The sequence below is a fragment of the Cyprinus carpio genome, chromosome B6, assembly GCF_018340385.1.
Source record: "Cyprinus carpio isolate SPL01 chromosome B6, ASM1834038v1, whole genome shotgun sequence".
Lineage (NCBI taxonomy): Eukaryota > Metazoa > Chordata > Actinopteri > Cypriniformes > Cyprinidae > Cyprinus > Cyprinus carpio.
In genome coordinates this window covers 24,981,242-25,004,915 of record NC_056602.1, presented here as the reverse complement: position 1 = coordinate 25,004,915, position 23,674 = coordinate 24,981,242, and the positions used below count along the sequence as shown (strand labels likewise).

The 23,674-nt window shown below is 36.2% G+C and overlaps 1 protein-coding gene across 2 annotated transcripts; it reads left to right on the top strand.

Moving 5' to 3' along the window:
* Nucleotides 1-455: 455 nt before the first annotated feature.
* LOC109051134 (solute carrier family 2, facilitated glucose transporter member 1-like) lies at nt 456-20,554 on the top strand. Of its 2 annotated transcripts, none has more exons than XM_042726469.1 (10): nt 456-527; nt 15,096-15,191; nt 17,495-17,655; nt 17,806-18,046; nt 18,132-18,294; nt 18,380-18,567; nt 18,686-18,790; nt 19,318-19,419; nt 19,549-19,752; nt 19,838-20,554. In XM_042726469.1, the coding sequence occupies exons 1-10, from the start codon at nt 468-470 to the stop codon at nt 20,033-20,035; spliced, it is 1,518 nt and encodes a 505-aa protein (XP_042582403.1). In that variant the 5' UTR covers nt 456-467; the 3' UTR covers nt 20,036-20,554. The 2 variants fall into 2 exon arrangements, with proteins under 2 accessions (XP_042582403.1, XP_042582404.1); XM_042726470.1 differs by lacking the exon at nt 456-527 and adding an exon at nt 7,048-7,390.
* The last annotated feature ends 3,120 nt before the right edge of the window (nt 20,555-23,674 follow it).

Here is a 23,674-nt window from a genome sequence, read left to right as displayed (position 1 = left end):
CTTTCTATCAGCCAGCCTGGACTATCATTAACAATTCAGGCCCTGTTTGCTCCATGCATGTATCAATTGAGTATTTCCTCCATAATTGCACTGTTGCTATAGGCTCCTGTTTACACTGACACAAAACATTTTAGAATGTAAACATAGTTATTTATTTTTAAAAGTTAATGCATTAAACCTATTTAAAGGAATTGTTCACCCAGAAATTAATGTTCTGTTTTGTTTATATCATTCCAAACCTGCGTGAGAGCTTTTGTCCAGCTGTAGCTCATTTTAAATACAGTACTCTCTTTTCCTTCTCATGAAAGAAAGAAAGAACTGGTGCAGTTTATTAAATCGTTCACATATTAAATCGTTCACATATTTCTTGGCCTGTGGACAAAACAAAGCAGAATATATAGTTGTGCTTGAGGATAATTTGTTTACTTGCTCCGAACTCCTTTGTTATCTTTCAGAGATTTGATGAAATGAACCTTGCAGACTTCACTGAAGTGTCATTCTTCTTCAGAAGTGCTCACTGCAACCAGGTAACTTGTCAACAAAACTTTGCTCCCCAGTGAACTGATAAACCTGTGCATCATGCTGGCGTGCCCAGGCGGACACTGGTCAGAGTGGATTGAGTAAATAAGCAATGTAGTCATTTATAATTCAGGGGTCATATAATTACAGTTCACATCTGTACAGCTACTAAAATTACTATTGCATCAGCCAGACATTTCCAGCTGATATCAGTATAGAAGGTGAGTCATTGTTAGCAGAAGCCTGCCTTGTTGTGTTATCTTGCGTGTCTTTAATTTAATCAAGGAAATACTACGGCAGTAAAACAATCAGACAACTTTTTATTGATAACAAGCAATCCTGAGTCTATTTGGTGGCTCAGAATAAGGTAGCTATGAACGACCGTACTAAAAGTGCCCCACCTTATTGGACTCCACCACATTCATTCTGAATCAGAAAAGATCTGGCAACTGTGTAAGGATTTCACTAAACCATTAAAAGTCCTTTGAATGCAGAGCGACGCACTTTTACTGTTATGTCATTGTTTAGTATTTACACAATACTGACCTAATAAATAAAAATCATGTGGTCATTTTTTGTTTACAAAGTGAAAAACTTCACATAGGGAATTTTTAAAATCAAATCCTAATACTAGTATTACTATTTAACATACTGATATGGTTCTCAAAGTACAACAACATTTATTTTGCAGTCAGTTTGTGATTGGTTGAATTTTAGGTATGCTGGCATTAGATAACAATAATAGATAATGGCAAACAGCCAGCAGAACCATTTTAGGAGACTGGTTGTCCTTATGGATTAATGTACTGTATGTTGATAGGAACTGTCGGGGGTGAATGCATTTGAGAATTTTCTAAGACATCTTTAACATGCTTTTATATAGAACATCTGCTATTACGTTACTGTTTAGATTATGCATGTTTTTACATGAGTATTATTTACTATAGAATTAAACTTTGGCAATGAGGCACCTGTCAAGACCATGTGACAAATGCCCTTTTAGAGTTTTTGAGCTCTATGAATTGAACTTTGCTATTTAAGAATGCAGCATTGCTTTGTTTGTTTGCATTCTCTCAGCCAGCGGATATGAGATGTCTTGTGGGAATTTTTGTTGCAATATTACACATTCTACAGTAACACAAAACATGCCGGGCCTTCTCCAGCTGGCCTAAATGGGGCAGTGACTCAGCAGGGCGAAACTGGCAGAGAAGGCATTGGGCATTTCGGCGCTGTTGTAGCAGGCTTGTCAGTTCTGCAACCAATGTATCAGATTTCACAGTTATGAAAGCCCTTGCCTCAACTGTTCTGGTGCTAAAATGTCATAGGTAGAGTGAAGTTTAGATTACCAGTAAGAACGTGCATATGCAAGGCCAAAGTATGAGCTGGCCAGGACTGTGTCTGAATTCACTCCAAGTGACTCAAACGACACAAAGACATACTGACCAGGCCATTCATCCATCCTGTACATAGAGGCCAAGGATGCCAGAGGACTGGGCATTAGTTTGGACAGCTAAGATATATAGATAAAAGGTCAGTCTGTGGCCTTGACTGCCCAGATTTTCTGGCATGTTGCTATGCTAATTTAGCTATACGACCTTTCGACCTTAGCTACACGTTGTTGTTGGTTCTAAATAAAGCTGTTGCTCATATAAAAATAGATTTCTATATTATACGCACTGCAGTATATGCTCTAACTCCTCTGAAGTGTTTTTTTTTTTTTTTTCCAGATTGCAATTAAATGCTACAGCTAGAAGTGATTCAAAGTAAAGGTAAAATTTCCCAAATGAATCAACCTTTTGTGTGTATATTCTTGAAAGAACTTGTCTTTAGGGCTGGGCAGTGCCACTTATTTTCTGACCTCTTAACAACTACTATCAAAGCCTACAATAATCATTAAAGATTGGTGCATTTAGTGACTTCTGCATTATACAATTATATCAAACACCACAAAACAAACAACAACAACAAAAAAACGATACAGTATAGATGTTTGTGTAAAACCCTCTTAAATTTCAGTTTTCACACAAATCTTGTATAGTTTCAGAAGACTTGGTATATATTGCATAAGTAGTATGAACTACTTTTATGATACATTATGTTGCTTTTACATCTATTTGATGTTTGATAGCCAAAGTTATTTATTTTATTTTTTTTACTTTCATTATTTTGAAAAAAGGTCAAAATTATTATTTTTTATTTATTATTTATTTATTTTTATTAGTTTTTTTTATTTATTATTTATTTATTTTTATTAAATGAAAATTTCCTTGGAAAATTTATATTGCATAGTGTGGGGTTCACAGTTATATGTGCATTATTCTGTTTTATTATTTGCATTTCTATTGCATAGTGTAGCATTTCTTTTCAACTGCTTTATTGTTGTCGTTTTTATTTCTTAATTCATTCAATTTTATTGTAAACTTAAATGCCCGATCATGGGGGAGTGAGAAAGGCCTTTTGATACTTGTTTCATAATAAAACATCCTCTTTTGAAGACCTGAACCCAGGCCTGAGGGGGTCCCAAGAACGCATATTCCAGCACAGCTGAAGGAAAACCACCCGCTTAGATGCAAGGTGTGATTATTTGTCTGTTGTATCTCGATGTTGTAAGATACATACTTTACTATTGTCCAGTTTCCGTATTCAGAGGTCAATTTTCACAACTCAGTCAATGAAACCCCTCACTACCTGCGATTTACTGGAAACCTAACACTGTAGACTCATCATTGTGATCCCTCCAAGATAATGGCGTGTCTATTGTAAAAACAATTTATTTTAAATTTATCCTTTGCAAACATCCATGAACGAGGTAGAAAATAAAAACAGCCCCAGGCTGATTTATATTAAACACATGGCTTTCTCCGTCCAGGCCTGCGGATCTGTAAGGAAACATTTAGTTGTCAGCTAATCCACAGATCATGTTTATTTTCTAAAATATGAAGTTATATCACCCTCATGAGCAGCTTTTGTGTTTTGACAACAGTCTGAGATTGCCCTCCCTGTTGTTTGACAAGGAGAATGAAATGTGAGGTGAGGTTGTCCTAAAACTGAGTACTGTTGTTTACTCATGAATATAAACATACAGTGTTAAAATTCCCAGAAATACACTGCTAACTCCTAACCAGAGTTCTCATAGTGAATGAAGCACATGGTTGCTGGTTGGTGCAGTTGATACTCACTATGGAATGAGTGTAGATGCCACCTAAGCACATTAGCGCAACAAAAGAGCACATTAGCTAACCCCTTACGTGCAGTAAGAGAGTGTATGGCTGCTTGTTCTGCCTTTGACAGATTGACTGGGCAGTATTTCTGAATGAGGCCAACACACGCATGCTGCCTGCAAAGGGAAATCCAAGCAGGCACAGATTTAAGGAACAATATAAAAAAAGACTAATATTTACATTTTAATTTTAAAAATATTAAGTTTATATTAAATAAAATATATTATTAAATATTAAGTGTCACCATTTCATTTAAACTGTATGTGACTAGAAATATTAGCTTTAAATAAACAAAAGGCAAGGGGTTTGTATGTTCAGATTTAAAGTATATATGCAAAATTCTATGATTTTATATATATATATATATATATATATATTAGTTATATATAAAATAGGCTTATACATTTATAATACAGGTCCTTCTCAAAAAATTAGCATAATGTGATAAAAGTTTATTATTTTCCATAATGTAATGATAAAAATTTAAGTTTCATATATTTTAGATTCATTGCACACCAACTGAAATATTTCAGGTCTTTTATTGTTTTAATACTGATGATTTTGGCATACAGCTCATGAAAACCCAAAATTCCTGTCTCAAAAAATTAGCATATTTCATCCGACCAATAAAAGAAAAGTGTTTTTAATACAAAAAAAAGTCAACCTTCAAATAATTATGTTCAGTTATGCACTCAATACTTTGTCGGGAATCCTTTTGCAGAAATGACTGCTTCAATGCGGCGTGGCATGGAGGCAATCAGCCTGTGGCACTGCTGAGGTGTTATGGAGGCCCAGGATGCTTCGATAGCGGCCTTAAGCTCATCCAGAGTGTTGGGTATTGGGTCTCTCAACTTTCTCTTTCACAATATCCCACAGATTCTCTATGGGGTTCAGGTCAGGAGAGTTGGCAGGCCAATTGAGCACAGTAATACCATGGTCAGTAAACCATTTACCAGTGGTTTTGGCACTGTGAGCAGGTGCCAGGTCGTGCTGAAAAACGAAATCTTCATCTCCATAAAGCTTTTCAGCAGATGGAAGTATGAAGTGCTCCAAAATATCCTGATAGCTAGCTGCATTGACCCTGCCCTTGATAAAAACACAGTGGACCAACACCAGCAGCTGACATGGCACCCCAGACCATCACTGACTGTGGGTACTTGACACTGGACTTCAGGCATTTTGGCATTTCCTTCTCCCCAGTCTTCCTCCAGACTCTGGCACCTTGATTTCCGAATGACATGCAAAATTTGCTTTCATCCGAAAAAAGTACTTTGGACCACTGAGCAACAGTCCAGTGCTGCTTCTCTGTAGCCCTGGTCAGGCGCTTTTGCCGCTGTTTCTGGTTCAAAAGCACACGCCTGTGCACGGTGGCTCTGGATGTTTCTACTCCAGACTCAGTCCACTGCTTCCACAGGTCCCCCAAGGTCTGGAATCGGTCCTTCTCCACAATCTTCCTCAGGGTCCGGTCACCTCTTCTCGTTGTGCAGCGTTTTTTTGCCACACTTTTTCCTTCCCACAAACCGATACAGCACTCTGGGAACAGCCTATTCGTTCAGAAATTTCTTTCTGTGTCTTACCCTCTCGCTTGAGGGTGTCAATGATGGCCTTCTGGACAGCAGTCAGGTCGGCAGTCTTACCCATGATTGCGGTTTTGAGTAATGAACCAGGCTGGGAGTTTTTAAAAAGCCTCAGGAATCTTTTGCAGGTGTTTAGAGTTAATTAGTTGATTCAGATGATTAGGTTAATAGCTCGTTTAGAGAACCTTTTCATGATATGCTAATTTTTTGAGATAGGAATTTTGGGTTTTCATGAGCTGTATGCCAAAATCATCAGTATTAAAACAATAAAAAGACCTGAAATATTTCAGTTGGTGTGCAATGAATCTAAAATATATGAAAGTTTAATTTTTATCATTACATTATGGAAAATAATGAACTTTTATCACAATATGCTAATTTTTTGAGAAGGACCTGTATTTTTTTATTTAAATAATGCATTGTAAATAATATTTAATTATAATATAATTAAAAAAAAATTATTATTACATAATTTTGTATTCTTTTCTTAATGTTATTTATATTATTTCAATAGTACGAGTAGCATTCATTCCATGAATCTTATTTAACAGAGTATATTCTGACTGGAAATCTTTTAATTTTAGCACCTTCCTGCGTTGTATTGTTTCAGAGCATGATTCACTCCTTTTACGCTCTTCTGAAGGCTTGAGATGACGAACATCCTGGACTGTCACGTTTATTTTATTATTTTCTTTTCTGTCTCCCAGGTTTAGAACATCTATCATTGATTGTTCAGAAATGTCTGTTTTTGTTTTTCTTAGCATATCAAAGAAATGTAACATTTCTTTTGAATATTGTGCCAATGCGTTGTTGTTTCCTGCTCTTGCAGGTTGATTATTTTACTTATGCGATAAGCAGATACTTCCCAACCAACTCGAACAAAACCTCTGTTTCGTAATGAGTTGTTACGTATTACCCCCTCTCATCTCTAGCTTTCCCACGATCCAAAAGGAATTGTCTGTAGGAGTGAGACACAATCGCTCTTTGAGCTTCTCTACAAACACTTGTTCAGTTTGACTGGTTTAATCACTGATCTGGTACAAAGGGTCCTGAATAGGCAGCTCATGCAGCACATAGTTACCTGGACACCCGTTTCCTCTCTTGGCAGGATATGATGTCTTTGCATAAGTGATTCTGCCACATAAGACTGTATATCGCTTAAGACTTTTTTTTTTCTTTTCTATGTGTTCATATTTATCTGCCAATATCTTTAACTTACCATAATAGAGTGGATCTGGGATCAGTATTAATTTACTAACATCTTTAGAATTTATTTTTTAAACATGTAAACCAACTATATAAATAGGTTTAAGAAATGAAGAGTTGAGAAATGGTGTTAAGCTATTATAAAATATTAGGTTGCAACAATTATAACAGTAATATTAAGCATTTTGTTCGTATATTAGTTCTCTTTAAAAAATAAATAAATAAATATATATATATATATATATATATATATATATATATATATATATATATATATATATATATATATATATATAATTATTATTATTATTATTATTATTATAAACATTGACTGCATTCTCCAAAGGCATGCTAACTTTTTACCGTCTTAAAACAGAAGTGTACTATGGTTATTATTATCAAAGAAAAGACTGGCTCTTGATGTATAGTTCTGCACGCTCTTTTACGCAGTCGGTGTGAGCCAATCACAGATCGCAATTCCAGTCCAGCCCAGCCCACGCCCGATATTGTTGCGTCATACATATACCCGGCGAACCCGGGCAGCATCTCAGACACACCGGGTCGAGCTGATAACTTTAGTTTTGTTAAAATAGACCAGATAAGAAAAAAGAGGAGAAATAAGCTTATTTAAGAACTAGGGAGCTGTCAGAAGTTGAAGAGAGGCATCTGAAGGCATTTTCTCGGTCTCCCTTTTAAGCTACACCATACTTGGCGAAACTGTATTTATTTATTTATTGTTTTTATTTTAATTTTTTTTTAAAAGTTGCTTTCTGAGGAAAACCGAAGGAAAAAGTCGAAGTTTCAACTGAGTCAACGCACGTCGAGACGTCATCGAACATTTGACAAGACGTGATGGAGGACGGAAAGGTAACGCAACAAAAACTATTTGTTTTTCTCGTCAAAATGCAAAAATAATTCAACACGGGGGATAAACCCTAACAAAACATTATGTGGAAAATGTTATTGGTCTGTAATGGTATTACTGTGTAGTTAAATACTGTAGTTTAATAGTTCTCTAAATGTCAGTAAGCTTAGCCGCATAGCCTCGCGAGCCATCATATCGAGCTCTAAAAAGTTGACAAACTAGTTATGTGACAGAAAAGCCAAAATAAACCCGTGCCACATGTTGCGAGCTGTCACATGGGTAAGTGAGTTGTGATAAACACATATCAACGTATTAGTTTCCTAAAAACTGGTAGGTGTTGGTCGTAATTAGTCAGTAAATGCAAGGAACTCGTTTGTTTAAAGAGAAAGGCTTTGTTCTAAAAACCAATTCAGCTGCCTACATAGACAGCATTTTTGGGCATCATACACGCGTTTTCTGGCTGTGTCTGTATAGCACAATGAGCTGCCTGTTAAGACTGCATCTTTAGGTATCAGTGGTGGCGCCTGTGATGCCCTAAAGTGCTGTCTTTGTAGGTAGCATACTAGGGTTTCACACAGCCAGAGAATCGTGGTGTACGTGCCCACTTTAATCCATCAGTGGCCAGCTCTTTTCTTTTCTTTTCTTTTCTTCAACTTCAAGTACTTTGTTGGAATTTCTGGGTTTATATATAATATTGCAATTTAATACAATATTACACATATACTATATACTTTTTTCTTTATAATATATTTGTTTGTTTATATCATCATACAGATTAGAAATATAGACTAATGGTGTTTTGGTATGTGTGTGCATACTATTTTAGATGTGTATATATTTACAATAATGGGGTCGTTGTGTATAAATATTTGGATTGTGTGTATATGCATGTAAATATGACTGCATTTTATTGACTTAATTCACCTTAAAATTGATAATAATGTTTTAATTGGAAGGCTCCATCTCTAGTTTTATTTTGGGCATCATCCAAACTAGTGACTAATACTGCTAGAGCTAGAGACTCATACGTGACTAGTAGACAGTTAAACATGGCTAACCTAACCACAGCTGCATGATGATCACCCATGATAGATCAAGTGTCTTTCAGATTTCCTGCACTTAGTGACTTTACATGATCTTGTGGGTTTTATTATTTCTTTTATCACGATAAAGCAAACCATAGAAACAAAGAATTGAGATGCTTTAGAATTTAAGATGACTGAAGTTAATTTGTTTTATACTAAATGTAGCATTGTTGATTATGAGTTTCTTTAGTTAAATTAGACCTAAAGTATTAAGAAATGAATTCAGCTGTTTTATGTTGTTGCTGCATTTATTCTAGTGTTTGGTTGACGTGCTGGGAACAATGAGATGTCCCTAGGGAAAGGAGAGCTACAGCTGGCTTCAAGCTAGGGAACACTTAACATAACCCTGCCAGTAAGGTCGTGTTCCCATTCCCAGCACACTGCCTAGTATTTTGCCTGTGTTGTACAGGGCTGTTCATTCAACGTGCACACACTTGCGTGCCTCTCTAATGCCAGAGAAACATGCACACGCATTGTTGTTTAAGACAACCCTCGTGCTTAGTCTTTTCATACCGAACCAGCTTCTGATATTAAACAACATCTGAAGAATGCATGCTTGATGGGAAGGTTTTAAATATTACGACAGACCATAAAACACGCTTAGACATTTAAAGTACATTTATCACTGTGTATTGTACACAGACAGCAGTGCCCCACCTGTCATTCACCTGTCACGTTTTAGTATTTGCGTAGGAGAACAACTTTGTTATTCTTTCTCTTTATTTTCTCCAGATACCGTGGCTGTGTTCTAAACTGAAGAAAGCATTTTTGCTTTCATGAATGTATCTCACCAGGAAATTGGTTTCATACAGACTTCCCAGGCACAATGTCATATCTAATGATCTACAACACATTCTAGATAACCAAGCAATTATTTAATGACTAAACAAAGACTATTTCCAAGTAAAGATGGAAAGATAAAATGAAAAACTGATAATTTAAGAATTTCATTCTTTAATTCTTCCCTCCACCAGTCACTGAACCACACGCATAAGACTGTGGGATTTTATTGGCTAAAAACATTAAACCAACCAGATAAAGGCATCTGAGTTCGAAAGACATTCATTTGAGACGTGCATTGATGTCTTTACCATCATATACTTTGTACGAAGGCAGTGTTATTTAGATTTCAGATATGGTTCAAAACATGTTATTCGGTCTAATCTCTTTAATCTCTTCTTGAAAAATTACTGCTGAGCACCAGGACAGAGACGTAAAATGAAGTAATTGGGGGCGGGTGTACAGTTGACCTGTACTATATCAAGCAGAACTAACAGGCTTTTAGCGGAAATTTCGATTTGCGAAAAGACATTTGAAGCATTTGATTAAGGATTAAATCTAAAGCAGACTGTCAGAAGATTTAATTCTATTTTACTTTCTCAGGTCGGGCTCATTTTCTTTTCTTATTCACCCCTGCATGACTGCGTCTCTTGTATGTACTTCCCTGTTAATGTCATTTCAGCCTATTGGGCACTAATAAAGGGATTTTTTAAGCAGAATCGGATTATGGAATGATAGAATTCCAGTGAGGTAATTTATTTCCTTGAAAAATCAAGAAGCGAATCGGTGCTGAGCTGTAATTGTTAATGCCAGACGTTTGAAAGAGAGGGCAGAGTTTTTTCTTGAGATCATTTACTGTAAGTTATATAATATTGTTTGTAATACAGCAGTGGTAAATCCTAGAGGGGCCCCGTTCCAGTGAAGGATAGCATTGTTAGCACTGAAAAAATACAGAAATGTATGTGTTGCAGTGTGTAAAAGTAATTCAGGGTAGTTGTGAGTGACTTATGTTAAACCATGATATTAGTGGAGTGACTCCCAGACTTAACAGAAGTAGAAGCTGGCAGATACATGCTGCTTGAGAAAGAGGACGTGCCACTCGGAGCATCACCTCAGAGAGAGCGAGAGAGGCAGAAAGAGAGATCTTAGTCTTTGTTGCCGGACCAGGCAGCTTATCTTCCTCATCTTGCAGGCCTGTATTCATCATTGATTGGCTCAAAATATGTTTGGACACTTTAATGTTTAAATGTTATAGGAATGCCAAACCCAAGTGGCATATCAAATGCCGGATTTCTCAGATCTTTTATACATTCTTACCAAGTAGTCCCAAGTGATTTGAGTGATTTTTAGTGACAAGTTAATTCCCCATTAAAGGGTTAGTTCACCCCAAAATTAAAATTATGTCATTAATTACTCACCCTTATGTCGTTCCAAACCCGCAAGACCTTCGTTCATCTTCGGAACACAAATTAAGATATTTTTAATGAAATCGGAGCGCCATCTGACCCTCCATAGATAGCAATGCAACTAAAAATGTTCCCAGGTCCAGAATCAATAAAACAGTCCATGTGACATCAGTGGCTAATCTTCAGCTTTGCAGTGCTACAAGAATACCTTTTTTTGTGCAAAGAAAGCAAAATAACAATTTACTCAACCAATTTTTTCCCCTGAGTTAAGTCTTCCACCATTTTAGATAGTATTACAATGCATGCACGCTTTTCCCGAAGCGTAAACAATGGTTATTACGCAGGTTAGGTTCATGCTTGCGCTTTCCCCCCAATGTAAACAATGCTGATTATGTCCAATACATTCTTGGGTACTCTCCAAAATGGCTGAAGACGTTGCTCGTGGGAGAAGAATGGCTGAGTAAATTGTCATTTTTGTTTTCTTTGTGCAAAAAAAAGTATTCTCGTAGCACCACAAAACCGAAGTTGAGCAACTGATGTCACATGGACTAATTGACCATTTTTCATAATGTATTTCTTTAAACATATACATTACATAATTAAGACATCACTAACAGGTAAAGTAAATATAATGAAGTATAGTCTAATATTTCGCAAAATGCTCTTCACTAAACTTAATTTATCTAGCAAATAAATAACGAGCTGTAGACACTGATGACTTGCCTGAGGTAAATGAAATGCTACGTGATATTTTGTTTAAAAGCTGTTTTAATGACACGGTTGAAACACTAATTGAACAATTACATTAAGGGTTAGATGTTCATTTATGTATGTACACATGTATTGTATAAATTTTCGGTACGAATACATGTACTGTTAAACCCCTAGTATGTACTACATTTTTGTGTTCTTTACCTGATGAGAGACAGAAGTGTTATTGTGGCTGTATTTCATGTCACTTTTGCTACAAAACATGCTACAAGATACTTTTTTTGTTGTTTGTTTAACTAAAGATACAGATCCTCACACCACTGTTTTTTAAGGTTAATGAGGCTATAAAGTAAGAGAACTTCCAGTAGCGTTGCTGTTGTTAAGTTGGTAATCTATAGTTTAGTAGTTATTGAACCTAGTTTATGTTGTCTTTTGGTCCTGGATGACTGAAGATACCGACATGCATAGACACACATTTTTGAGGAGGGTAAAATTAAACTAAAATAAAACAAATTATTCTTTTTTTTTTTTCCATGTAAAGTACATTGTAAAGGACAAAAATTAATCAAAGCAATAATAACCCAGCATCAGCTGTAGTCCAGAATCTAAGGCGTTAAATGTCTTAAGCAATGTGAAGATCAATTCAAACTTGTTACGTAACTCAGAGGGGACCAAACCCCCCCCCCCAAAAAGCCTCTGCGCTTTGCAATGAATGCTGAGGTTTATTTGCATGCTAGTTTGGTTGCTACAACAGAGCCAGCATCCAATTGCCTGTTGAGGAAAATTGTGTTTGCATTTTTTCTACAGGAAGTGACCAAGTTATTTTGCCTCTACTGTTCATGCAATCTTCTTCTTTCTTTATTGTTTTTTGCAATGGTGATGTTTAAAAGAAGTCCTTTTTACTCTTATTATTTGAACAGCGAAAAGAAATCCTAACTTTCCCCTAACCTAAATATAATACACATACACACAATGAGAGCACTGAGCCAAAATATGTGTCCAAGTCAACTATCAGTATGTGCTATCAGCAGAAGGGTGTGGCTGTTTATGGTGTGAGCGGCGTGAATTCAGGATGACGAAGCTAAAATGATCTTTTCATATGCAGCACCTAAACCATTTATGTAACTTTTACAAAATTGTAAAAGCATAACACACATTAATATATTTCATGGAGAGGGTCAGGCCAACTTTACATATCTTTTTGATCTGTGTTTATGTACTTACAGGTATTCAGTGTGTAACTAGGCATGTCTGTGTAGTAATATAGGGTAAAGGAAGGAATCTCAAGAGAAATGTTTCTTAGCAAAGTCAAATCTTCCATATTTAGAGGTTTCATCTTTCTTTTTCACCAGCCCTCTCCCTGCATCTGTTCTGAGTTGTGTTTGCCATCAGAACTAATGTTTTAGCAGCAGGAAAGATATAGTTAACTACTCAGGGAAGTTGGCTGTGCCAAGGCTGTTTGTTGCCTTTTCATTTGTGCGGGCTTGGTTAACATGTTCCTGTGTGCCATTTTGACTTTTTTAAACTACAGAATAAATATATTTAAAAACCTCCTAGAGGTTTTGTGTTTGTGTGTATTTGACTTCCTGTTTCAGGGCTGGTTAAACAGCATAGTTGTGAACTCTGTGAACTGCAGGCTCTGTACACCAACATGAAGTGAAGGTGTGTCCACTTCCCGCCCCCTGTAAGCTCTTGCGTCTTGTGCAGAGGAGTGTACGCAATACGCATGCGTGTGCAAATGAAAGGAGTTCACACATCAAAAACTGGTATCTTTCTCATCGCCGTCTGTTTATAAAAGAGGAATCCAAGCCTTGAAAAATGTTCAGAATGGAGATCTGTTTACAGTCTCATTTAACATGCTAAATGCTAGCTCGAATAAGAACAGCCTGACATTTAAAGCTCCTTTTTAAGAGAAGTTTTAGCTTTTAAAATGAATCAACAAACCAGAGAACTTTAACAGATCCCATCTTAAAATTTAGAATTAAGTAATTCTTTTTTAGGTTGATTTCCTTGAAAGGTGTAGAACCTGTTGATGCTGTGTGTTGCAAGTTTGAGTAAACTTTATTTTAAGGAGTGCTTGAGGCTCTGTATGACTTCTGTATGTATCAGTGATGCAACAACAGTATTTGAGCAAGTGTTTGTCGTCAGTAATTTGTATTTGGAAATTTGTTTTTGGATTGGTTTTTGGGTCTTGTGTTTTTTGTAAAGAGAAACTACACAACATGCTTTAGATGGTTTTGTTTTAAAGCTGTGGATGGATAACCATGTGGAAGAAAATGTCCATCCGAGATCCTCTTCGTGTGAATAATCCAATCCAGTGATTTCTGGTATAACAGGAACCCAAACAATGACGATGATGCCTTCAGAGGAGAGGAAGGTTTACACAAACCCTTTTTTTATTGTTGGGGCTGATTAAACCATTAGACATTCTTCTGTAAGTGGTCGAGTAGACTTGCATCATAGTCTTTCACAAGTTCAGGTTCAGTCTTTGTAGTTTGCAGGAACAGTTATTTTTTTTATTTTTTTTTTCGGGTCAAGAGGTGCAGCCGCGCTCTGATGGCATTTCACCCAAACTTTGGTAGATTATGTTGAAACAAATATAGTAAGAGGTTGAATCATGTAAAGCCTCTCATGTCCCAGTCAAATTTTGCCTCTAAAAATAGGTAATTATATTTTGAATAAGAAAATAAAGGCTATTTTTGTACCTGACTTTTTACACTGTGACATTTATTTTCATGACAATTAATCCTCTTCTGTTTTTATAGTAAGTAAATTAAATGCTTAAATTAATGACAATAATGTCAAATAATATTAAATCAAAAATCATAATTGTTAAAAAAAAATCTTATTGGTACATAAAATGTTTTTCTCATTCTTATTATTTTTATTATAATATAATATGATTTACTCAGGATTGACTATGTAGTATTGTATTACTGCAATATTATTACACTATACTGATTTTATGAGCTTTCAGTTCCCTTTCACCTTCAAAGTTTCCTGTGTTGCAAACATATTTCATCATATTTTGTCCAGTCATTTTCAAACCAGCCAGTCTGAAAACAAATATATTTCAGCTTGTTTTTTTTTTTTTTTCATAGGAATGAAGAAAGTGATTTATTCTCTGAGCACTTCCCTGAGAATTATTAAAATAAATCTTCCAAATCTGCAGACAAGTAAACAAAACCTGTTGGGAAGTCATCCATGCGAGAGAATACTTCTATTGTATTGAAAAAGAAGGAAATGCTTGTCATTTTGCGCAACACTAATCTTTAATGTCCACCAGGAAGGGGGTGATGCTGGGTATTTAAACAGTAGAATTCTTTTGAGAATACTGGAGAAGAAATATAAATCTGTTTGAGTTGTGTTTCTTTTTTTAATCTTTCAGACAAAAGACTCTTAAACAACTGTAAGACAACTGTTGTCATCTGAGTGGTAGACTAGCAGTTAGCACTGTTTGGCTAAAATGATGTGCTGTTTTTTATTTTTGAGGAAGGACGGAATAAAAACAAGCTCTACAGCTACCATGACACTTATTAGAATGTCAAACAATAGGTCACCACACCTCTGAGAATAGTTCTGATTATTGCAGTCAGGTCTGGCCAATCTTCACTTTTGTCCTGAGTTTAATAGAGCTCTATTGGACAATGAGAGATGATGGAGATTCAAAACAATTCATTGTGTAGCACAAAATGACTCACTCTATTTTATTCTTCCCTCAACAGCAACTGACCTTGCCGCTGATGCTGACTGTCGGGACGGCTGTGATCGGCTCCCTTCAGTTTGGCTACAACACAGGTGTCATCAATGCCCCGCAAAATGTGAGTGACGTGCACATACTAACACATGCGCAAACTCTTGAGTGACAAACTCTGTTCACCCCAGTATCCCAGGTGTGTCCTTGAACTTTGACATTATCAAAAGCTCCCCCATTATGTACTGCTGCAGCTGTTTCCAAATCCCTGTCTGTCAGTAGACACACACACACAAAAAGCCCTGTCACACACACACACACACACACACACACACACACACACACACACACACACACATACACACATACACACATCAATATAACACAAATGCCTCCAGTCTGACTCCAGGAGGACTGCAGAGTTACTCTATACATCTCCTCGGGGAAATTTTGCCTTTCATTCACACATTATAAGGCAATTTACATTTGTTAAATAATAAGCGACTAACTGTCTATCAAATATACATTAAATATGCTCTGTTCTGGTACAGGGTGTAGGTCATCTCTTACATATAGCACAGCTTGTTCAGACATCCGTGTTGAACTAGGGGCCAGGCTATGCCTATGTGAATGGAGCTTTTCTGGCTTTAACTCTATATGGAGTGTATAGATTCAATATTCTCACTAAATAATCACACTACTCTTCCTGTCTAGAGAAACCAGAGAAGAATTTGACTTATCAGTACCTTTACCTAAAGAAAAAAATTGTGTTTTTATGTATGTATTTACAATATGTATAAATATATATATGTTTTTATTAATTTAGACAAAATAGATTATGATTTTAGCATCTGCCATTTATCTGCCTATTGTTATCGTCCAGAGTTTTATTGTCATAGACAGTGTTTCAACTATTTAAATACCACCTGACTCTGTACATACTGGCCTCTGGCAAAGAATGGTGTGTTTGCTTTCACTGTTTGTGTTTCTGATGGTTGTAACAATAGTTTTAGCACGTGAGATAGGGCTGTGCTGAGGCCTTAATAGGAGTAACGTGTGTGGGTGGGGGTCTGACGCAGACCCTCTCTATAAATAATCACTTTGATAAGATTACTGCACCCTAAAGGACTTGTTGTCCACAGTCCCTTGAAACCAGCAAAACTATACTGTGTTATAATGCACTCTCTAGCGTGAAACTCCTCTATGAATGGACTGTATTATTTCTGACCAGGTGGATCTTTGCTGTGCTCCTCAGTGCAGGAGTTCATTCGGATAATAATCTATTAAAGGTCTAATCAAAATGAAAACCTTTATCTGTTTGTCACACTCATTGTTTTTCAAAAACCCATTTGGCTTTCTTTTTTCATACACTGCCAGTGGATTGTGACTGTGGACAACTGTGTTCAGCATTTACTTTATCTAAATGTGGTTTCTACAACTATTATGTTTTAAGAGATTATTCGATTAGCATATGGGAAAAGATTACATTTAGTATAAGTAATAGCTTCCTATGTGCATGTGTCTAATGGTGATTCTATAAAAACAAACACAAAGGTGTTGTGTAACAGGTTTGTATAATGACCTTGAGGCACATGACTTTAACCATGAATGATATTTGTCATGCTGATGCGCTGAAGGGCTTTCTTCATACATAAGGTGTCAGACAGCTGATGACGAGAAAGGAGAGACAGGAAGTAGTGCAGAGAACTGGCTTCTTGACTTCAATACAACAACAGATCATACAGAACAAACTTAATTTCTTCCCCTTTATAATGCAGCTTGAATCTTATTGGATGACCTTTCTCTTAACGCTACAGCAGACAGATCTGCAAAGATCCCAGAGAAATCTGACTCTCTCTATGGGTCTCAGTTTCCATTACAAACCTTGTTATCTAATACTGAATGAGACTGAGCCACTTGCTGGACATAATTGCTCATTACAACATTAATCTCCAGAACTCAGAGCAGATTGGTGATATTAAAATGTATTAAATTAAATATGTATTAGTTTTGGTGTAAAATAAATAAATAAAAAGTAAAGCATTTAATTTACAATTGAAATTATATATTTTTTTAAAAAAAATGATTAAGAATCACGCTTTTTAAGTTGCAAAATACTTTATATGTGATTAAACAATTTTTTTGATAATTCTAATTTTGATGTTTTGCTCTCAGATTTTTTTAATTAAAAAATGTGCTTAACGTTTTCTTTTTACTTTTGTTGTTTGTAATTTTGTTGTTATTAGGGCTTTATTTTATTTTATTTTATTTTATTTTATATATATATATATATATATATATATATATATATATATATATATATACACATAATCCCTGTATAGTTTTTGCTAATTTTTAAAATCATATTGTTAGTCTCAGTTTTAGTAACTATAACAACCCTGGTAATAAGTGACTGTATTTGTGTTGTAGATCATTGAAGCCTTCTACAATGAGACATGGTTAAATCGATATAAGGAAACCATCACAAAAACAACCATGACTACCCTGTGGTCTCTGTCTGTGGCCATCTTCTCTGTGGGTGGCATTGTTGGATCCTTCTCCGTCGGGCTGTTTGTCAACCGCTTTGGAAGGTGAAATACAGTTGTAACCACTGATATTGTTTTAACATTAATTATGGCACTGTCTTTTTACATTATTTAATTCCTTGTATACTATTCAGTCCTTGTTTCTGATGGTTTTAACGTTGTATTATAAATCTCTTTCTATTTTTCTCTTTTCAGGAGGAACTCCATGCTCATGGCCAATGTTCTGGCTTTCATCGCCGCAGCACTGATGGGCTTCTCTAAGATTGGGGCGTCCTGGGAGATGCTCATTATTGGGCGGTTCGTGGTGGGCCTTTACTCTGGTCTGTCCACTGGCTTTGTGCCCATGTACGTGGGTGAAGTGGCCCCCACAGCCCTCAGAGGAGCCCTGGGCACCCTTCACCAGCTGGGCATCGTTACTGGCATCCTAATGGCTCAGGTACATACATACTCAGGACGTTTTTGCCGTTTCAGTCACTGTTTGGGTGTTTCTCAATATTTACGTGCTGTTTGTTGTATTGTAGATCTTTGGTATGGACGCAATCATGGGTAATGCCACCATGTGGCCGTTCCTCCTTGGCTTTACCTTTATCCCAGCCCTGCTGCAGTGCTGTTTACTGCCCTTCTGCCCCGAGAGCCCTCGATTTCTCCTCATCATCCGCAACGAGGAAGACAAAGCCAGAGCAGGTGAGCACAGACCCACAGCACCTAAACATCTCCATTTATCCAGCGTAGGAATGTTGTGTAAACAAATGTTTTCATGTGCCTTTAGTGCTTAAAAAGCTGCGTGGAATGACAGATGTGAGCACAGACATGCAGGAAATGAAGGAGGAGAGCAGACAGATGATGAGAGAGAAGAAAGTGACCATTCCTGAACTTTTCCGCTCTCCACTCTACCGACAGCCCATCGCTATAGCCATCATGCTGCAGCTGTCCCAGCAGCTGTCTGGAATCAATGCTGTGAGTACCTGCTCACACACGTTTACTAGTACAACAAAGACAAACCTCGGACCTGTACCTTGACTGTTTTTATATAAACTCGATTTCATGACTAACTGGTGTTAACACTGTTGTGTAGGTATTCTACTACTCTACAAAGATCTTCGAGAAGGCAGGTGTGCAGCAGCCGGTTTACGCCACTATTGGAGCAGGAGTTGTCAACACAGCTTTCACTGTCGTGTCGGTGAGTATCATATGCAAACAGACATCAGCATGAACATAATGGAACCATTATTTATTTATTTACATAGCATATATTATTAATTATATATATAAAATAAAAGAATGAATAGTAAATTTACATTTACTAAAATGTATTTTAGTATTGTTATTATTTAACATAATTTCCCTCAAAATTCACTCCGTGTTAAACTAGCAATAAATGTGCCCCGAGTAATGAATATTGTATGATATTTAATATATAAATAGTGAATATTTAAAATAAATAAATGACATACATTGAATTTACATACATTTATATATACTATATTTATCAAATGGCAAATTTCCAATATTTGATAAATAAAATCGAAAATGAAAATGTAATAACATTTATTAAAATTGTTTATTTAATTATTATTATTTTTATTTTACACTATTTATTTACATCAATTGATTTAAATTGTAATGCAAGACGGTGCTAACTCTTCTGATAATCAGTATTAATCAGCATTTTGCATCATATTAATATGATTTGGTGTTGTTACGCAGCTGTTTGTGGTAGAGCGAGTGGGCCGCAGGTCTCTGCACCTCTTGGGACTGCTGGGAATGGCTGGATCTGCTGTACTGATGACCATCGCTCTCGCCTTGCTGGTATGCAAATAATACATATTTACCTAAATGCCATGGTGTCGATGTTTAGAGTTAGTAATCATTCAAATAGTCATCCTTGAGGTCCAAAGGTTTACAATATATTTGATCTCATGACCATCTCTCTAACAGGAGAAGTACGACTGGATGTCCTACATGAGCATCGTAGCAATCTTTGCATTCGTGGCCTTCTTTGAGATCGGACCGGGCCCTATCCCATGGTTCATTGTGGCGGAACTGTTCAGTCAAGGCCCAAGACCGTCTGCTTTTGCTGTTGCTGGATTCTCCAACTGGACAGCGAACTTTATCGTGGGCATGTCCTTCCAGTATGTCGAGGTAAGAGGCCAGTGAGAATTATATCAAGGAAACGGACACATTTGTATTTGGCTGGGTTAACTTTATTCTCTGTGTGCTTTAACAGGAGCTCTGTGGGCCGTACGTGTTCATCATCTTCACCATATTTTTACTGTGCTTCTTCGTCTTTACCTACTTCAAAGTCCCAGAGACCAAGGGCCGGACGTTCGACGAAATCTCCGCAGGTTTCCGCCAGACAGCATCAGGTGCTGAGAAGCACTCGCCCGAGGAGCTCACCAGCCTGGGGGCGGACTCTCAACTTTAAACCCCTCCTCTAGCCCCGCCTTCCTCATCCGGTCACTCATCTGCACGCAACTACTGAGGAGAAGGGGTCAGCGGGCTGTCAATCAAACATTTCCTCCTTCCCACGGCTGCACTCATCTCTTAGTCCTTGATACACCTTCTTAGTTTGAAAGGCAGGGAGTAAGAGTAGTTATCATATTACTTTTATCAGAAAGATGATCATTTTAAGACGTTTAGGTGTCGTATTTTGCGTTGGAATCGCTTTGGCTTTCTCTTACTTGGTTTTATGTTTTTTCTAAACTGTTACTTCTGCTGTGCTATGAGAGTAAAAAACAGACGGTCTTCGGGTCACTCCTGATCGAGCCGCTATGCTGTTGACATCACAAACCCACAAGCCAAACATATGCAGACTGACAATACTGTATTCTAGATAACTGTATCTCTATCATAAAAGGCGTGTGGCCTTGATAAGCCGAAGTTAGCTTGGCTTAAAAAAAAAAAAAAAATATATATATATATATATATATATATATATATATATATATATATATTTTTTTTTTTTTTTTAAGCCAATATAAATATATATATATATATATATATATATTATACTATAGAGCACCATATATGATATATATATATATATATATTTGTATATTTAAAAAAAAATACCATATGATGTCATCCATTGAAACAATATGACGTCATACATGTATGTACATTAAACTCCTGCAAAACAAGCATTTTTTAACTCGTAACAGGATATTTTGTCCCTATATTCATGTCAGTGTCTTCTGTTCTTGCTTTTCAAGATGCATTTAAATGTATTTATATTATGTAACAAGTTCTCTTGCTTTCTCTATAAAATGCAGATAGTTATGATCACTCCAGGAGGAGACAAACAGAACATTTCTTAAATCGTTTCATTAAGTTACTTGTCACCGAATATTACATCAACCCAAACTTTTAATGTAAGGTCGTCACTTTATAATGCACAATCAGATGTACTCTTTAATCAAAGTATTAGCATCAGTGCAAGTGAATGTTGATCATAAAGTACAGCAAATATCTGACATTCATAATGTCACTCATGAGTAATAGTTCAGATGTCAGTAGTTTATGCGTTTTGCACAGTCGAATCCCTCCAAGTTGAGGGAAAATTGTCAAGTTGGGAAACACAGAGAGCGACCAAAATGCACTGTGACTCGTGGCATGATTAGAGTGCACTGAACAGCCTTCCTCTTCCTCTTCCTCTTCATCTGATGGAAGAGCTGCGAAACCAGACCATTGATGATGCTGTTAGTACAAACCATGTGTCTGTTGAGCACCATCTGCTGTTCAACTTGCTCTGACAGACATGTTTGGAAACACAGTATGCCTGGCTCCAATGTGCCTTGTCATTTTTTAGACTTGTAGTTTTCCTGTTTTCTTCTTTTTTTTAACCTAGTATGTTCACCCTTGATAGTTCATCCATAAGTATTTGTGATTTTTACGCACATCAGAGTCATCAAATGAGGTTTTTCTTATGTAAGCATAGCTATATATATAATCTGCTGTTAAACATTGTTCCGGTTTTTAAACACTCCAGAATAAATTTTAGTTTTCAGGTAAAAAACCTACATACTTGCTAGTCACCTATAATAACCTATATTATTTGTCACTTTTTAGACATGTCAAACACCTGTAAATGAGTTTTATGTTAGATTTTTCACTTTTGAGTGGAGTTTGAGTGTGTGCATGTGATATTTAGCCAGCAATACAACAGGTCAAATGATTTTTAACATCAGTTTCAACACCAGCATCCTGAATACACATTCACCCTCACGGCATTCCATACGGGAGCATCTTGTGTGTGTGTGTTTGCAATTTTGTACACATCAGAAAGACGAGTGTGTGTGTGTGTGTGTGTGTGTGTGTGTGTGTTTCAGATCATATGCATGTTCACGTGAACTCTCAGAATGAGCGTGTCCCACTGAAATCACTGATGTGTGTTGTGTGGAATTGTCAAAGAAACAAATATTTTAAAGCCTATGGAGAGTTTGGTGATTTTCCACTGTAACTGTAAATAATGAATGTAAAATAGGTGAATTTTATGTCTAAGACATTGTAGTTTTATAGTGTGATTTTAATAGCTGTACCATTTTCATCTGTTTTTATAATGTAGAATATATTTCTTTCTTTAATGCACCATAATCATGGTAGTAAATACTGTAAGACAGTGTAAACATCTTACCTTTTTTTGTTTTGTTTACAATACTGTATTTATTAGATCACCTAATTTATTTAGTTTTGTGCTTTCAGTTTTACTTCTGTTATGGAAATAAAATTGTTAGAAAGAAAAAATATTGTGTTTGTGAATGAACTGAGGATCAGTTTGGATAGTTATAGCACAGTGGTTTCCAACAAGTGGTTCTGATTAATCAAACACACCTGATTCTTGATAGAATTGAACTTAACAGATAAAACTGAAACTGGTGAGTTATTTAGATGTATAATAACCACTGCTTTAGCTTAGAGCTGCAGAAATCAAGACCCCTCAAGAAAAGTAAGTTGAACAGTTTAATTTCTAATTCAGCAAAGCAAATGAAGCCTGGCAGTGTTTTGGCCTTTCAGAACAAAGCATTTGTGAGGGTGTGGTGAAATTCTCTGGTCAGTCATAGATAAAGGAAACTGGATTCTTCTTATTGTGTTTGATACTATAGATGATGCGTCCTCACTAGGGAATGCAGACGCAAAACAACTTATAAAAAGTGTGGGTAAAATGAACTGCCAGTGTATAAACCATGCAAATTATCTGAATGAACTTTAGCCATGAATTATTAAATGAAGCATGGAAAGATCAGTGCAGTGCTGTACATGCAGATCTGCATGAAAATGTCTTGTGCAACTCATGCATTTATATTGGCTTTCACACAGTATTAAGTACCATCTCAAATTTATTTAAAAAAAAAATATTTCTTACAAAACAATATCAATAATGTGACAGAAACTTTTTGCCAAATTAACATCGAAGCTCTATTAAGCTTGACGAGAAAGGATGCCAAATTAAATCAAATAAGACAATGCAAATATTTATACCTTTTAAGGTTGCATTTGAAAAACTGCATCATTAAGCACATATATACAAATAGAAGACAACAGAACTATATAATCTGGGACGTTCAAGAGCACTTTGGTTTGAAAACCCAAAACCTGAGTTTGACTCCAGTCCTCCCCCATCCCGCAGAGGAGACGTACACCATCTAGTATCTATCTATACTCATGAGCCAGGGTTGGAAAATAATAACATCTCAGAGTGCAATCAGAACAGCTGCTCATACCTAAAAAGGACATACCTAAACCATAAACTATTAGAAGCTTCTTAAGAGGTATATGGTTCAATGATGACGTGAATAAACACATTTCAGAACCATCTATCATTGCAAAACACATACTGAGGATACAGCAAATGTAAAAGGCAGAGCAATACAACACAAATGCTGCTTTATGGAAATTCCAGCTAAGCATGACACTTTTTGTCCTTCATTTGGTTTTGTAAACCATAGTTACTGTTACACACAATATAAGCCTGTTGTTCATATTAAAAAAATATTAAAAATAAAAAATGTTAATTGTTAATTCTATAATATAATAAAATTGTAATGTTTTTCTTTTAATATTTACT

Excerpts from the sequence above, each read along its gene's own strand:
- LOC109051134 (XM_042726469.1), top strand. The coding sequence starts at position 468 with ATGAACCTTGCAGACTTCACTGAAGTGTCATTCTTCTTCAGAAGTGCT. Across the intron at positions 17,656-17,805 it reads TTTGTCAACCGCTTTGGAAG|GAGGAACTCCATGCTCATGG; the intron begins GTGAAATACAGT and ends TTCTCTTTTCAG. Across the intron at positions 18,295-18,379 it reads GGAAGACAAAGCCAGAGCAG|TGCTTAAAAAGCTGCGTGGA; the intron begins GTGAGCACAGAC and ends ATGTGCCTTTAG.